At 42.4% G+C, this 17,476-nt stretch overlaps 1 protein-coding gene across 10 annotated transcripts in view; it reads right to left on the bottom strand.

Annotated features, from left to right (window-relative positions):
- The window catches only part of ATXN2 (ataxin 2), a 2,542,428-nt gene that overhangs the window by 534,075 nt on the left and 1,990,877 nt on the right, over window positions 1-17,476 (bottom strand). For 6 of the 10 annotated variants that reach the window (XM_069619525.1, XM_069619517.1, XM_069619518.1 and 3 more), the window contains one exon: window positions 1,831-1,884. The exons of the other annotated variants lie outside the window; for them this stretch is intronic. In XM_069619525.1, coding sequence (XP_069475626.1) covers window positions 1,831-1,884 — 54 coding nt within the window. The remainder of the gene's footprint in view (window positions 1-1,830; window positions 1,885-17,476) is intronic. 10 annotated transcript variants of the gene reach the window in all.

Raw genomic sequence — 17,476 nt, 5'->3', positions numbered from 1 at the left:
CACTTAATCCAACAAAGCGCAAAGCCTCTCTCCTATGAAACCCCACCAAGCATGCCAAGTCCAGAATTTGCTGACTGCAATTAAGTCTGCCAGTCACGCCACATCTCTCACTCATTGTAAAATCTCTTGGCATCAACTGTGACCACTCATGTAAAAAACACATCACCAAGAAGACACAAACAGCACAGTACCAGCTTGTGCTCCCATCCAAAGTCAAGCGATTTAGCCCCACCGCCGGTTTCGGGGGAGTCCAAGCCCTCTTCATCCCCCAACTGAACAGTGGCAAAGCCCTACTCATAATTGTCCCAGATGCCATACTGGCCCCTCTTAAGGGGAAAGAAAATTCAACAACTTCACCCCATCTTTAGGGAGCTGCTACCTCTTCAAGCATGCATCACGTGCAAGACAGCCTACTTCATCTACAATGCAGTCACAGCCAAAACACCACACTGTTTTGCAGAGAAAAATCACTGGAGGCCATTGTTCCACCAGAAGCCAGACTGAAAACAAAGAAATACAAGAGGGAAAAACGAGTACACATCCTTTCTGCTGCTAGGCAGCCTGTTTCTAGAACAATTTGCCAATGCTGATCAGACCTGCCCAACTGCAACCTACACTTAGGAAGGTCCTGAAGACCGAACAACTCTTTCAAAGAACATCTCGGAAATCAAACCACTTATCCCCAACTCATTCGCCCTCCAGGGCTCCACCATTCAGTGCTCCCCCAACCGATTGCAGCACCCTCTGCTACCCTGCCTCCTCTACCTGTAACACCATGGGTATCCCCTCCAACTATGTACAGTGCTCTGTTGATTTCCAACTAGGTTTGCATTTTCTAAATCCCATGCTTTCATACCTTCATGAGCCTCACAAAACATGTGCCATATTTTCCTGTGGAAATATATATACTTTAACACACAAGTAAAAGAGCATAACTATATACACCAGTAATTAAAAACATTTGTAGATTGCTTAACGATATGCTTTCATGGCTTGGGTTACCCATTTTCATTTTCTCTAACAATGGAAAGGGGAATGCGATGTAAATACATGAGATGTTGAAAGTAAAATAGTTTTTGTGATTTTTAAATATGTTGTCAAGTACTTTTTAATCCCAGTTGTATGCTTATCATAAAAAAACCGACATGTACAAGGAGAGTTGCGAATATTTGTTCCACCATGTGATCTCTTAAAACAGGGCTGTGATTATACGCCCACCCAGTTCATGCCCTCAAAAAGAGAAATATAGAGAATGAGAGGGCATATTGTTTTCTTCTATTCAGTCTCCTATCACAGTAAATGCTGCTCATAGTACAATAAAAAGTGCTCAACAGTCCCCCTGCTGCTTCTTGTAGCACACTATGTAACAAATCTGCAGCAACCAGGCCAGGGTGAAGTTGTCTACACACATAGCATATTCTTGAATCAGTTTTATGAACTCAGCTGCTAAATTTGTCTTTGACAGTGACTCAACTGAGTGTGAACCTGTCTACAATAGGCAGGTTATAAGCACTAGTATCAATACCATTTCCTTTTTTAGGAGGCCAAAGGGAGCCAACAAGTGGAGGACAACCACAAAGCATTTAAAAACTAAAAAAAATCAGAGAACTTTAACTGAATATCTGGCAAAATAACATACACCTAAAAGTACTTAACCACAGATTTAAAAATGGAAAAAAACGTTATGTCAGTTTTAAGGCTCGAATTTAAATCTTTGTATAAAGTTGTGTTAGTTTAAAGAAAGGGAAAATGGTTATGTAAAATAAAGAAATGTTCCTTCATGGGCTGTTACGTACAGTTCATATAGTAAACAGAAAAAAAATAACTCACTGGCAAAGTAGAAAGAAGAGCCTGCCTCCTTGCTGTTGGGAATTTTGGGGCATGCTGAATTTGGGAAATAGAAAGGTATATTAGCCTTATTCTTGTGTAAACCTCCCAATGTAGAAAATATCCCGTTTGTAAGTAATACGGATTTAGGACATGCACTGACCACTTCATTTTGTTTGTGCTGCGGATAATCTTCAAGTAATTATACAGTGGCAGATAAATGGACCCCAAGCAGTCTTATTGTGTATTAACAATGCCAACATTATTTATATTACTATGTATACAACCAAAAACCTTTTAAAAAGTTGGAAAACATGTATCATTCAAAATTAAAAGTATGCATAACAGTAGATACATAAATTATCAAAGCCAAAAGCTTTAGCATTTCTTTGCAATTGTGTTTAGACCAGAATACCAGCCTGATCTTTCAGATTGCACATTTAATGTAAAATATTCCAGGAAAGGATTCACATTCAGTAAGCGGAAAGTAGCCTACTTTGGAAAGGTCTTTCTTTACACGTCTGAATGGTTTCATTAAAAAAGTCTTCAGCTCGTGCATGCTCTATCATAGAAGACAATGGCTGATAGTGATGAAAGCTAAATACACACATTTTATTGTTAAGAAAATCTACACTTAGACGAATATTGAGAACTCTTCTCAAATTCAGCAGTAGAATGCTTCACTCCATCATGAAATTTCATTTGAAAGATGGCAAGCCTTTCTTTGTGCTACCTCTTTGCTGTTATACACCTGTCATAATTACAACCACAGCCAGTTACAGATGAAAAGATTCAGGCAAACTCAACTTTCCGAAAGTATACAATATAATATGCAGATTTCTCATCAGGAATGAAAAGTTTGCTGGAAAGTTGGAACATGCTGGAAGCACCAGTGAACTATTGGTTACATGTTAGCAGCAGTTTCAATATGCAAAAAGGATACCCTGCCTTTCGCAGAATGTATGGTATACATTTCAGGGGAGCTGCAAGACCACTCCATTCACATGAAACTGGCTACAAATGTCTAAAATCAACTTACAGAAAATCCCACGGAATACTTCCTTTCCAGGCAGCAAAGGAACATCAAAGCTAGTTGGGTATCAAAGTCTAAACAGCTTGTTGCAGAGATGTGTGTGTAACCTTCGGGTCACATGGTTGCAACCTAATGGGGGCAGCTACACTTTCACAATAATTATTCTCATTTAAGAAAACAAAGTCATCTTACAGCAAATGATTATAGACACCAGGCTAAGCTATATTATTATTCTGTGGAATGGAATACCCGCAATATACTTGAGGAGACCCCTAAATACTCAAACATGTTGCCTGAATTCTAAAGAGAGTTAAAAGGATCAAGCACTTCATATTTTGGCTATTTCTCGGCTTTTAGAAGGTCCACAGAGCGGTCTCCGGTGGCACTGTGTCCACCCATATAAAATTATATTTAGCCGCGTTTGGCACAGTCAATCACTACTTTCTTATCGCACTGCCAGCGTGAGGAGGCTTGTTCGAGTGGAGGATTCAATTACATTTTGTCTTTTTCTTTTTTGACAGTACTCAAGACTAACAGTTTCTCAATGCATCTCCCATTTGTGTTTACCGTTTTACAGAGTTCAACCTTTTCAAGTTAATCTATGCCCAAGGATATTTGAAAAGTCTACCATTGTCTGGTCAAAGGGCTTTTGTACTAGCAGTGAAATTCCACTTGGTTTCGTTTCTCTTTGGAGAAAATCTCTGAGATGGGAGGGCGGCAGCAGTGCACAACCTGAACACTTCAGTGGGATGGGGTATGCTTTTGACTCAAGGATTGTCAGGCATTAAGGTCTCCTCCAAAACCTGTAGGTTTGTCATAGGAGAATGGTTCCACAATTAACTATCAGAACCCAGTCATGATGGTCAGAGCGAACACCAAAACTATTTAGATTGTGTCCCTCATTCATCTTCTATACAGAATATTGCTGGTTTCAATACTAGCTGTCAAGCTCTCTTTGGTACATCATCTGAGCACTGTACCAGCTTTGAATACAAAAATATCTTTCCCAACTTCTTCTAAAATTCTGTAGTTAGACAGGTATATATGCCAGCTTGAAAACCTGTATTTACTTAGAGGTCTAAGTAGCCTACGAGGTAGAGGTTAAGCGTCACCAGGGGGCTCTGGGGTCTAGAGACCATCCGCTCGGTGATGCAGTACAGGGGGCAGTGTAGGGAAGATCACCAGGAGCTTCTCATGTCCGTCTGTCACATAGGCATGCCGCAGTGGAACTGTTAGATTACCCACTGAAACACTGACCATGCCTGCAAGGAAGGTCAGCAGTTCCAAGACTACAACTTCAAGAATCAAGAAAACGGCATCTTTGGACATTACACCATGAAGTGAGAAGGTGGGTCGCATTGTGAACAGATCACAGAACTGGCAAACAGTTAGTGAACTCACTAGTGCTCAGTTTTCCTTGATTGCCGCCAGCTGGAGACAGAAGATACTGAGCACCTTGAAAGAACACAACAGCACTGAGGTAGGTGTTAAGCCCTTGTTCAGCACTTCCCCAGTTACCCAGATTCGGGGGGAGCTGAACCACAAGAGTAAAATGAGGAGAAACAAGTCAACATCGGAGGAGGAAGGAGAACCTAGTGGCTCGGGAACCAATCCAATAACCCAAGGCTAACAAAAGAACAAGCCACCCAAACCCAATAATTATTTGGGCAGTTAAAGTTGATAAAACAGTATAAAAGGAGGTCAGCAGGTGGAGGTTAGGAAAGATTCAGAGATGGGGGACAGAGAGCCAGAGATAGAGCAGAGAGACCTTTGCTGAACAGTGCAGCACAATCCTTAAGGCAAGTTGTCAAACACATAGTGCGGTTTGCAAAGGCAAGAACCTGAGGTGCCAGTCTACTTGAAGTGATAAACAACTGGGTTCAAGCCAGTACTACTATGAGAAGAACCAACAACAAGGATGTAGTGGGCTCAAGCCTAGGAATGTGACATTTGACTGCTCCGTGAGAAAACATTCAGTATGAAAAGCACTCAAGTGTGAGGAGTAGGTAGGAAGAAGGGATGTGATTCCTGCTGGGAATTGTTTTGGCTAGCCTCTATTGCAAAGAGGATAGTAAGTACTTGCTAGTAGGTGAAGGAAGAGATCTCACACTGAGGAAAACAAGAAAACAAAAGAAAGTGTGCATGGGTGCGATAATTAGCCTGTAACTGGGGGCTTTGAAAATAGCCATCAGAGGCCTATAACACTGGAACAGTATGTATGTTTTCTTAAGACTAGGGATTTGGACTAGACACTATGTCCTATTTAGATTAGACACACTCCCCCGTCCTCACACCATTACACAACCTTTCCCCTTTCAGTTTAATGTCATCCCTTTGCACTTGGCTTTCAAAGAACCCATCCCCTGAGAACAATGAAGGAGTTAAAACCCATTTCTTGTGTGTCAAGTGTGTTTTGCCAACTGCAGTAAGCCCAACATGCGGCAGCTGGGCAGCCACTGGGGCGCATATGCTTGCTATTTCTCCAGCATTTCACTGAACTACATATTCTTTCCAACAAACCTGTCTGAGCCATTTAGACAAGTCCCTTAGACCATGCTGTTTTCCAAACATAGTATCTGTACGTATGTATACACTTTATTTGAACTGTATTTATCAATTAAAGTAAGAATAAATACAAAATGCAATAATATCAAAAAGATAAAAGACAACCAATGTCACCTGAACTAATCAGTCATCAGAAATACATCGAGACCCTTCATCTCTTGGGTAAAAAGTTAGAAACCCCTCCATAAAAAGGGTATTCACTTTGTACAAAGCCCAAGGTTCTTTACAAATTATTAAATGATTAAAAGCAGGAAACCACATCCTTACGTTAAAGGAATAGTGCGCCAAAAAATGTCATTGCCCGAGCGTTCGGGCATGTGTTTTTAAGCAAATTTTGATCGATCGTAAAAACATTTCCTATGTGCTTTAGCTTTCCTCACTTTTACACATGTGAAATCAACGAGTCGGGCGTGGCCATCTTGTGCTAATCTTATCCGTGGATTGATCGCCCTAAATTCAAGAGCCCCACCCGCACTTAATGATATCACCCGCCTGTGAAGTTGACATCACTAGAAGCATACGGCTCATTTCACAACACAAATGCACGTCTTGTGTCAACGTTCTCTGTGCGCCAGCTAATGACGCGTCTCCATGGAAATGGCAGGACGCCTCTTTCCTCAATAAGTATAAACAGACCAATTCTCATCAGACAAGATCAAAATTGCTTTTTCAATCGTTTCACTGTCTTTTTTTTAATGTAGCCTGTGACTCGTTTCTGCTCTGTTGAGCAGACTTTCTTTGCACGGAGCCCCTGCGAACAGATACTTAAACTAGCATTACTATTGATTTCAATTGTTACCTGCTTTTGATTTAAACATTTTGTCGTATAATGGCAACAATACAGCCCTACCAGTACAAGCCGGAGTATTTAGAGGCAGAATTAGTTGATGGAGAAAGATGCAGAAACAATGGGGCATTGGACGACAGTTGGGAAGACGAATCACTGGATCCTGAGCCTAGTCGCATGGAAGACCTTTCCACCTGGTGTACCTGCAATCCGTGCAAAGTCATGCCAACCGAGGAGGAGAACTGCTGCTGCCAAGAAAACTCTGGATGCTCGGCCTACATATCAGAAGACGACACACCACCGCTATGTGTTACCGAGCTGCATGACTTCAAGGCAGCCTTCATCACAAGGTCCGTGTTGAGGATTATGATGGTGCTTATGCACGAACTTCGCGCAACAGTTCGCCCTCGCAATCCAAGTAACGAGTAAGTGTACTCTAGATATGATGTCATTTTGACCACTGAGGCCACTAACATTTCATGTTTGTCTCCTATATTGTCGTATTAGATCTATCACTGCCTAATGTAGTGTGCCAATTCAGTACATTTCCTGCTCTTATGGGAAATCAGAGTGTTCATCTTATGTGTCTTTCACGTTCAACTAAGAAACAATATTTCTCTGTGCCCCAAGCGTTATGGATTGCATGTGTTTTCACTTTTGTAATGTTTTATCCACGAAGTAACTTTCGTACAGGCAACTATGCCATAGGATACAGGGTGCATTTTCAAGTAAGGTTTGTACACTTGTAAGGTTCATTTAAATACAGCATGTATGTTTCTCTTCCACAGGTGGTACAGGCTAGTGGCCTACAATTCATTTACATGGTGGCTTTATGTGAGGCTTGGATTCTGCATTCGACGAGTAATACCCGCCTGAGTGGTTAGAGCCATTTGCGCCAAATTCCCCAGTGACAGCGACAGTACAGGGGATTTTCACTCACTGTGATGCAAACCGAAGTATACAATTTGTAGTATATTTGTGCCTTCAATATCAGCAACAAAATATAATACAAATGAGCTTTTATGAATAGTTGTTTCAATTTTTCAGTGAATCAAGGACATGCTCACTTGTCTATGATATGGCATTAATAACACGCATATACACAAGAGTTTCAAGGTGTGACGAGGCAAGGGAGGGGGAACAGAGGGAAGACAGACAACAATGTTACTAGGACCAGTGACATTGAGATTGTGAAAGTGCAGGGGGGTGGGAGGTGGTGAAAAGTGTGGGCGAAAGTGGGAGGGGGCAGTGCAGTACATAGGATTACAATAAAATAAATAAGACAATACATAAAATAAACAAAGAGACAATGAATAAAAGTGCGGCCAGCTGGCGGCAAGTCCATGAGGGACATGAAAGAATGGTTGGTGCCCTTTTACGCTCACCTACTCCGCAACAATCCATCCCCCCTCCATTATAACCCACTACAGTACTGGGTGGGTGAGAACGGCCAAGGTGCCAAACACCATATACCCTCCAAAGTTATCTTCCACAATGGGGCCATTGTTCATATGGCTTCCCCAGCCTCACCTCTCGCAGACCCCTCCCTCTGCAATCCACATAAGTGTGTCTCCCTTCAGCAGTGTTCCGAGCTGCGTCTGCATGCCTCATGCCCATCCACCCCCCCTCCAGTATCAATGGCAGTTCGCACCTTTGGCGCTGCCCGCCCAAGGGGGCTGGTAGGGTGGAAACGGCCAAGGTGCTAAACACCATGTGCACTTCAAAGGTATATTCCGCACAGGGGCCATTGTTCACACGGCCTCCCCAGGCTCAATGTCTCCAGGCTCCCCTCTCGCAGACCACGGCAGAAACACATCACACATTCACATTCACTTTTCAAATCCTTTATAAACCCCTTGATATTTTGCCGAAGAACATCACTGAGCACTGGAAGGAAACCCTATTGTGCTACCTGTTCTCCTGCTACTTGCTCCTCTAGTTGCTGAATCTAATTGTTAGTCAAGGTAAGGGCAGGTCACCTATTAACTTCTCTATTTTCATCTATTTCTGATCTCAAATTTTCTATCTATTTCGACCGAATGTACCAGTAGTCTAATGTTCATCCATCTCAATGACTTTACCATTGACTAATGTTTCAAGTGCTTTGATCTTGATATATAGCACATTTAATCAATGTCATTTTAATGTAAAGGCATCTTTCCTGCTTTCTTGCATCAATCTCATTCATACAGTACAATTTTTTTGTAATTATTTATATTTTTTTAAACAGCTCTTATAGATTTTTCAAGAATGCCTACTTGTATGGTTTTCGGTTGCCCTTCTAGGAGCCATGTCAAAAGTCAGGGCACAGTCCTGCATACATTCCAGAGGAATATTTATAAGAAGATGGGTTTGATATTATGGTTTTGCGGTGGATGAAATTGAAAATAGAGAACAGGATGCCTTGAAGGACTTGAGGGCCAATCGATTCCACATCTGTAGCCTGCACTTTACAGACGGTATGTACGACCAATTGAAGTACACAAAAAAACGTCAACCCAGAATTTCTCGTAAATTGCTTCCAAATGTAATTCCAACTCTATTGATGCACCCGCCGCCTCAGGTGAATCCCAGATGATGAATTAGCTGTAGGCGGTGGGGTACCGAAAAGGTAACTTCAATAACGGATTGGTGCTTTAGGTGTAAATGCGCCTTACTAAAGTTTGCACATTTACCAGATTGTATTACAATTTCACTATACCACATTTTACTATACATGTGTCCCTGGTTTATGGAGCCTCAAATTAAGTAATTATTACAATAGAATTCAATGCCATAGAGCCCTACAAAAGAAGCATAATCTTTTCGTAATCGGTTGCTTGACATGTCTATTTATTTAGGAGAGCATACTGACGGAAGTACAGACCCTCGCAAGTGACAAAACCACATACATGTCCTGTATACCAATGGTGAGCCCTACAGACATGCAGAAGTTCAAATTCGACAGTTGGATCTTCCCACATATCGAATGCAAATCTAATTTTCCCTTGTACCACTTTATGACAATGCTCTGAAAATGTAGGAGCAAGATTCTGCATCCATTTTTTTTTTGGAGTCAACAACAACGTCAAACGCCTATCAGGTAATTTTATTTCAGTTTTCATTTACGAGAATGTATTATGCTTGGAATTTCAAATAATATGAAAATGTTTATGTATCCTGTCGGTGGTTTACCCTAGGTGGCATTTATGGGTTTCTCTTTATATGTACCATTGTCTGCATCCCATCATCTCAGTTCCATTTTGCTGTTTTCATCTGTACTAAAACAAGTACTGTGTTACAGGGGGATGCTTGTACTTCAACTACAATTACATCGTCCTTTGCAGCTAGTCCAGTCTATGAGGTATGCATACTTACATTTCCCTTGAATAAAAGAAAGTAAATCCTACAAAGGATATTATTAGACAATGACATGTATATAAACGTGCAGTGTTTCAAACTTTTATGATTTCAGTTCCAACGCTACACTTCCTCGCTAATGCAGAATACATTGCAAAATGTTTGAGGGCAACATTACAAACAGTATGTTTTGGACAGTGTTCTCTGATCAGGTATACTTGCCATCTTGGATGGTTATCAGGTGAAATTTGAAATGTATTTGTTGACTAAATGACGTACACTGTTTTTGAGGGTATGTGTGCAATGAAAGATTTTAATTTCCAATACGATTGACTTTTTTTTAAATGAATATTCTATTCAAGGAATCTATACAAGGTATGGAATTAGAAGTGGAGGCACATGGATCAGAGGTGAACTAACTATTATTGGATACAATTCGACATCAAATTGCATTTGTAATACATTTAAAAGAGTAATTTCTTTTAATTCAATGAAGTTGGTACTGTTTGTAGATATATAAATATGTTTGTTTGAGTGTAAAAAAAATGTGCTCGATTTAAAGCATATAAAAATGTGTTTTTTTCAGCTTGTTGGTGCGGTTGTGAACGAGAAGACCACGGTTTCACAGAAAATCAAGAAAACAAGGGTAACTAATAAACAATTTTGTTTTCTAGAAGTGTTTTGGGCTGGTGTTTTCTTCATAACATGTTTTTGTATTTAAAGCGCTATCTACTGTATGTGTGCTATACATTGAACATGTTTTTACAACACATCTCCTAGACGCCCGGAAGGAAAACAAGTATAAAGACAAAGACAACAAATGAAACCAAAGTTGTCACTTGCCAAACAAATTTCACCATGGAGCAACTACTATTTGAGGCGCAGCGTGGTCCAGTCAATAAGCAGACTTGTGATGCTTATGCCCAATGGCCTGAAACTGAATGGAATGTGACTGGCGAGGCCAGCAAAGTGTTCTTGGACCATTGCTACAATGTGAAAACTCGACAAGATGAAACTGAATATAATGAAGATGCATTGGAATTCCTCGCAGACCAGTTGACACAATCTACACCCGCAAAAAAAGGTCCACCCAATAAACATTTGATGTTAACGGTTTCTCCAATTCGTGTGCAAATAAGACAAGCTGAACTAACAGAGACAGAAGAGAAGCTTCAACGCAATCAACCGAGGAACTTGCCAAAGATCTCGACTACAATTTGCCTAGTTTCGGCGAATTGTCCACCACAGTTCAGTCACAAACCACATTCATACAGGACGATTGGCTAATAAAGGAGCCAAAATACATTATATTCGACAGCTGCATGGTAGAGATTATACTGATGCTGAAATGTGTCCATACATTGACGGGGAAAATATCCAGGGAGCCATTGGTGAATGTGTCTCATGTATTACAAGGCAATAACCTGAGAATCCAAGCCAACTGTGTCCACCTGCATGATACATTTTCATGGTCCGCTCAACCGATGCTGGGTAAGGTGCCAGCTGGTGCCAGCTGGAAATCTACTAAGTTCAGCAGCTTTACTTTTCAGTGGCTCGACTGTACAATTTGTGGGAGTACAGTACCTTGCTAAAACCTAGTACTACAAATATCAAAAGGGAATTCTTATTCCCCGCTATTAGTCAAGCCTGGAAAATTGAACAGATGTCAATCGAAAGCACATTCTCTGCCAAATGTTTCTGGCTAGCTGGCGACGGACAGTGTGATAGCCCCGGATTTTCAGCAAAGTACTGCACATAAACCTTTCAAGACATGGAAAGTAAAGAAATACTGAGTTTGGAGATTGTGCAGGTGTCCGAATGTACATCTTCTATGGCCATGGAGAAACATGGTTTCGTCAAATTCCTCGAACATCTTTAATCGAGTGGAATGCAAATAGACATCATAGCCACTGACAGACATGTTTCAATAGCCAAGGCCATGCAAGAGTAGCTTCCAAACATTCATCATCAGTTTGATGTGTGGCACGTTGCCAAATCAGTCAGTACATAAATTACAGCTGCTCGTAAAAAAAAAAGAAAAAAAGGTTCGGAAAATATTTTACAGTGGTCTCAGTCTTTGAGCAATCATCTTTGGTGGAGCTCCAAAACTTGTGATAGGTCTGTGGAAATTCTACTTGAAAAATGCCATTCATTGATGCACCACTGTTTAAAAAATCGCTCATGGCAGAAAACCAACATTTTCACAAATGTGCACATGGACCTTTATCGGAGGAGCAGGAACGCAAGAAGAAGTGGTTGGTGCCATGTTCACCTCCACACAAAGCTCTTGAGAAGATTGTGTACGATAAAACTCTTTCAAGATACCTGAAGGGACTCTCAGAATTCTGTCACAGCGGAAATTTGGAGGTGTTCCACAATATGTGCCCAAAGTACAGGCCCAAAGGGTTGCATTTCAGCATAGAAGGTATGCAGGCCTGAACATTACTAGCTGTATTAGCGCACGACGACAACTTAGGGCGAGAACAATGGAGACCTGCCGAAAACTTTGGGATGCTTTGTTACACCTTGGCCTTTGCAAAACGAAGCAAAAAATGGGTGGCCAAGCCAATATACCAGGAAATGCAATTCGATTTTGTGAACGATCTCACTTTGACTGTGTTGGCCATGCATACTCACGGAATTGATCCCGATTTTGTTCCTAGGACACATACAATGCCACAAAACATTGCAAACGAGCCCTGTCCACCTAAAGCTGAATTTGTTGAACAGTTGACTTCCTGGTATAAAAGATTTGCAGCAGTGTTCTTAATATGCTCAATTTAAAATTTGGAATATGTTCCCCATGTTTGTACATTGTACATCAACAACAGAATGCTATTAAATTCCAATTTCAATGTTATAAAAAGTATTTAGAAGTATTTGATTATGCAGATTTAATGCGGTTTATGATTCATTAATTTATATCTTTTGTCTTCCCTTAATTTATATTACTGGCCCTCGAACGATAACATACATGTCTGTGGTTGCTTGGTGTGTGTAAATCCCTCTGCTAGACCCAAACCACATCCACACATGCAGTGCATGGCTCTGGCATTGATGGCCTATGGTGGGTAACATTTTCATCGCAATGATAAATCAACTGACCAAGGTCTACCCCTTAACATACAGATAGTCTAGGCGAGTGTGCACCTTTTAAACACTTGGATAGTGTTTTGGTCTTTTCATGTGCGTAATTTTTTATGGTTCTGCAGAGCTCGACATAGGTGGCCGTACCGTCCAAATTGTCTTTTCAAATGTATCCTCTTTGTCAATCTTTTGGCAAGACGTGCCTGTTGTAGGATGCCATACAGTGTAACTCTGTGTTTTGCCCCCTCCTGCTTTCGCCAGATGCTTTTCCCCTTCCACCCTCAACTTGCATTGCGTGATCTCAAGCTCTCTCCGTTGCTCTTGGCACACGTGGGGCAGCTGGGCTCATCTACAGTGTGTCGCTCTTGTTGCTTGTGGGGAGTTCACACCGACCCGTCTTGTACGGTATGTTTTAGATTTGTGGCTTTCCTTCACAAAAACGTAAGCTACCAGGCATACACGCTCTAAACAAGCTTCAATTGTTATTCGACCTTGGACGAAAGGGAGGATAGCTATGGCTTGAAGGACGAAAGGTGTCAAATACCCGCAAAAATGATAACATTCACTATTTTGAAACTGGACATTGCAACTTTTACTTTCAATCTATGCAAACCGTTGTTCTGAGCGGACACTCTGCGTTGCGCCAAGCGAATGGAACTACCAAATATAATGCAAGTTTAATTATTCAGTTTAAAGACAAAGGTTTCATTTTCTGGCCAATATTGCTTGCTTACATTGTTATAGGTTATTAGATGGTAAACAAGCTATAGTGATTTGATCAATATGGAACCTTTCGGTGACTGTGTGTTGGCTATGACATTTTGACAAAAGAAACACACTGGGCTTTCAGACCTCAGGAGTGACTTTTCTCCCTTTAATTGGATAAAGCACGATCAAAACAAACTTATGACTGATGGCAGCGAGGGGTCATGATGCCCATGCCATGAGGTTCCAAAATAATGCAGGTCGAGGCTAATTTGCAAAGCGATGACCTGGGACTGACCAGCAAGCTCATTGCGCAAAACATGCATTTACACACTTCCACTCAAGGCGATCAACGAGTGAGTGCCATGAAATAACAAATCTGCAGCCGCCTTAGATTCTTGGAGGATCAGCTAAAAATGTGCAGAGACAAGTTTCAAAATGCTGACAATTTATGACCTTAAAGAAAATATTTGTTAAGATTAGTTAACTCCACCTGCTAAACCTCGATAACCATGATATACCCGTCATTTGGCAAGAAGATTATCATACCGCCTGTGATGATGGAAATGCATGGGAGGGACAGGGCCTCCCTGTCCTTGTCCTGTAGTCCTTTTTAATTTGTGTTCTGCAGTGTTTTCTGCGCAGGAGTCCATGTGGGACCCCTGGCAGTGAAGCTCTTCCTGTTTTTGGTTTGGTGTAAAGACTGATGGGATACCCTTATGGCACCCATGGGTGGGCGTGCAACCATGTGCCCCTAGTGTATGTTTTTGGGCACCTGTGTGTGGCCCACAGAGCAGGGTATAGTCTGGTGGAAGTCCCATGCTGAATTTGACAGGTGCTCCGAGTATCCTCCATTTTGGGATACTCAGGCCCTGCCATTGGAATCAGTTGATTCCTGATAGGAAACAAGATGGCCCCTGTAGCCTTTTGCTTTCTATTGCCCGAGACATTGTTTCCCCAAAGTCCTGGGAAGCCCTGGCTCTGTCCCTTCCCCCTAACTGGCTGTTGGGTGGAAGGTCCATATATGGTGGTGTTGTGAAGTCCAGGCCAGACTGGCTGGAGCCTTCCCAGTGACTGCATGTTGTGGGTACACCCTGTGTGTGGGACCTGGGTGAATGGAGTGTGAATGGAGTGTGTGACCAATATGCACTTCTTGTTGTGGATGTCTGGTATCTGGTGTTTAACACAATGACGGAGACAGCCCTGCCTGAAACTAGTATGAATGCAGTGTGTAGCGTTGAATAGCTGGGTACTTGTCCCAATACACATTCCTTGTTGTGAGTGTCTGAGAGGGAGGAGAATGGCCTGAATGCACTGTATGCCTGATTGGCTGACTGACTGCTGAATGCCCTTCTAAGTGATTGGTTGCCTGAGTGTGACCCAGCAGAATGAATGGGAGATCAACTGGCATATCTGGGAGCTCTCTCTGCTAGAATTCGTTCAGAAGCTGAAGTTGAAACTAACATTGAAACTGAAGCTGAATCTCAAAGCCTAGCCTGAAGAAGAAGGTTGACTGATGTCTCCCTTCGCCGAAATCCGAAAGCTGCCGAGCCGTCAAGACTGATCCAAGAGAGGACCTGGTTAGGCACCCTCTTCCCGTGCTCCGAGGGACCATCGCGCACCGCTAACCTTCGCTGAAGCGCCCTGGAAGTCAGACCCTCGATAGGCTGCCGACCGGAGACGGGGACCGCCGAGGAGAACAAAGATAAGCACCAGACATTCTGTCCACCGCCCTCGACCAGGGTTCGCAGGTTTGCATAACCGCTGGAGGCCCGTCGAACTGTGTTGCACAGAAGAGGGGACCGTTTGATGCCGTGCCATCGACGACTGGAGCCGCACGCTCCTTTGCCTAAGACTTTTGATTCACAGATGCGCTCGTCCGCACCACTGCCCGCATTATCCTGCCGGAAAAGGCCAGGCCGTCGACGCGCCAAGGAGCATCCACTGGTTGGTTTCCCGCCACCCAAAGATCGTAGAGACGCCGGATGACTCAACGCCCTAGCTGGGCCACAGTTCTTCACAATCTGTTTGTGGTCCTGAACTATCGACATCGAGGTGCCCTGCACGCCTCTTCCTTGCGGGACATCTTCGACCGTCTTCGATGAGCACCACTGAAGCTGCCGCCTCGATGCCAAGTTCACTTTCTTCGAGGGATCTCGATGATCTGTGGCCCTGCTTTAAAGGGAGCTGCTCAAGAAGGATCCGTCGACGACTCATCGTCGAACTCTGCTATTCCAGGTACATTGGGGTGATAGAAACATTATAGAAGGAAATGAGACATATGGACTGGGCTTGTGATATAGCTTTATTTTACAGGTTGCCTAGATGGGGGGGATCTCCACACTGAACTGTATCTAGGTAACAGGGCCAGTATTCTGCCAATTGTTCTAACCAACTGATTTCCTCCTATATCTATTGATGATTACCTTTATTAAGTGATTTGTGTGACATTTAACCAGAGTACAGTTGATGCACTTTAATGAAATATGCTAATTGTGGTACCACTTAGAACTGTATATATTTGCCATTGAAGATTTATTGAGCACAAAGTGAGTTATTGTGATTGTGTATATAACCTTGAACATTAATTATATAAAGACTGTTTTAACTAATACAGTGTGTGGACATTCCTTTGCGGGGACTTGGGGACTGGACTGTACTTAAGAACCAGCCTGCATCACCTCCCGAGAAGCTAGGCCTGGATTGCTTGTCCATTGCTACCAACAATAGAGAATCCTGGCTGGGGTCCTCTGTGCCTCGCCTCTCTACTATATAGAGAGCAGAAGTACAGACTCTTCCCCATTTCATTCTTTACACCGCCATAAAAAAAAGTACTGCGACACCCCTATCTGAGCGAGATGGTTATATACTAAGGGGTCGGTGGACTTGGGTAAGAGATTCAATGAGAGGAAGGGGGGCAGCTGTGGCACAGGCCACAAAGGTCTCAGGGATTTTACCTGCCTCCTCCTCCTCCTCCTCCTCTTCTCTGGTACAACCCTGGGCTTCCCCTTTCTGGTGAGCCTTTCTCACTCTTTCACCCCTAGAGTTGTGATCTGAGCAGACAAGCCCTTCGTTGCCCACCTGAATAAGGGTTTCTCGAGGTTCGCTATGTGAGATGCCTTTAGTTATTTCACAGTGGGCGCATGTGAATCTAAGCAGATACAAGCATCAGAATGACGATTAAAGGTATGTAACGTTTGTCTTCTGAGGCTTGTGGATCTGCTTAGAATTGCATGCTTTGCATAGACTAGCAAGCAGTACCAGAAGAAGGTGATGGGTTGACAGAAGGAACTGAGACCAACAAATGCTTTAGCACTGCATGTCGCACCTTTGAGTCACTCCTGGCATGTGCGTCAACACAATAATGTTGTGCGACAGTGTGTACTGAACTCCATGTGGCAGCTTTGCAGATAGTAATTAATGTTAATGTAGATTGTGTAACACGTGTGGAGAGTGCTTTAGGTGTAAATGGCAAGGTCTTGTTTGACAATGTATAGCAGTGCAAGATGCATCTTACGATTCATCTAGAGATAGTAGCCTTTGCGACAGGGTCCCCTTCTCTCCTGGCTGCCAAAGAACTGTTCTGTTTTCTTGAGTGGTATAGTCTTGTTGAGGTAGTACATGACTGCTTTTTGAACATCCAGTGTGTGGTATGCTCTGTCCCCTCAATTTTGAGGAGTATGAAAGAAAACAGGCAGTTCAATTGATTGGTTGACATGAAACTTTAAGAAAACCAACCTTATCAGTGAGATCTTTGAGGTTTGTTTATGCATTGGCTCAAAAGGGAAGCCCATGACTTTGCGTAGGACAATATTTAAATCCCATCCTGGGGGAGGGTTTTTACCCGAAGGATAAAGCGTTCAACTCCTTCAATGAATGCTTTGACGACGAACTCTCCATCAAGAAACCTTACTCTGCGAAGATGCATAAGCAGAAAGAGCTGCTAGATGGAATTTAATGAATAAAAAACAAGACACAAGTCTAATAAGTCCAATAGGTAGTGCGCTATGTGCGATGGTAAAAAGTCAATTGGGTTGACATTTGACTTTTACACCATACATCTTTTCCATTTGCTAAAGTAGCAGTGTATAATGTTGGGCTTACAGCTTTCTTCAAAATGTCCATGCATCTAA

The sequence above is a fragment of the Ambystoma mexicanum genome, chromosome 10, assembly GCF_040938575.1.
Source record: "Ambystoma mexicanum isolate Mex_15411 chromosome 10, UKY_AmexF1_1, whole genome shotgun sequence".
Lineage (NCBI taxonomy): Eukaryota > Metazoa > Chordata > Amphibia > Caudata > Ambystomatidae > Ambystoma > Ambystoma mexicanum.
Note: the sequence above shows the minus strand (reverse complement) of the source record. Positions and strands in the feature narration are given on the sequence as shown.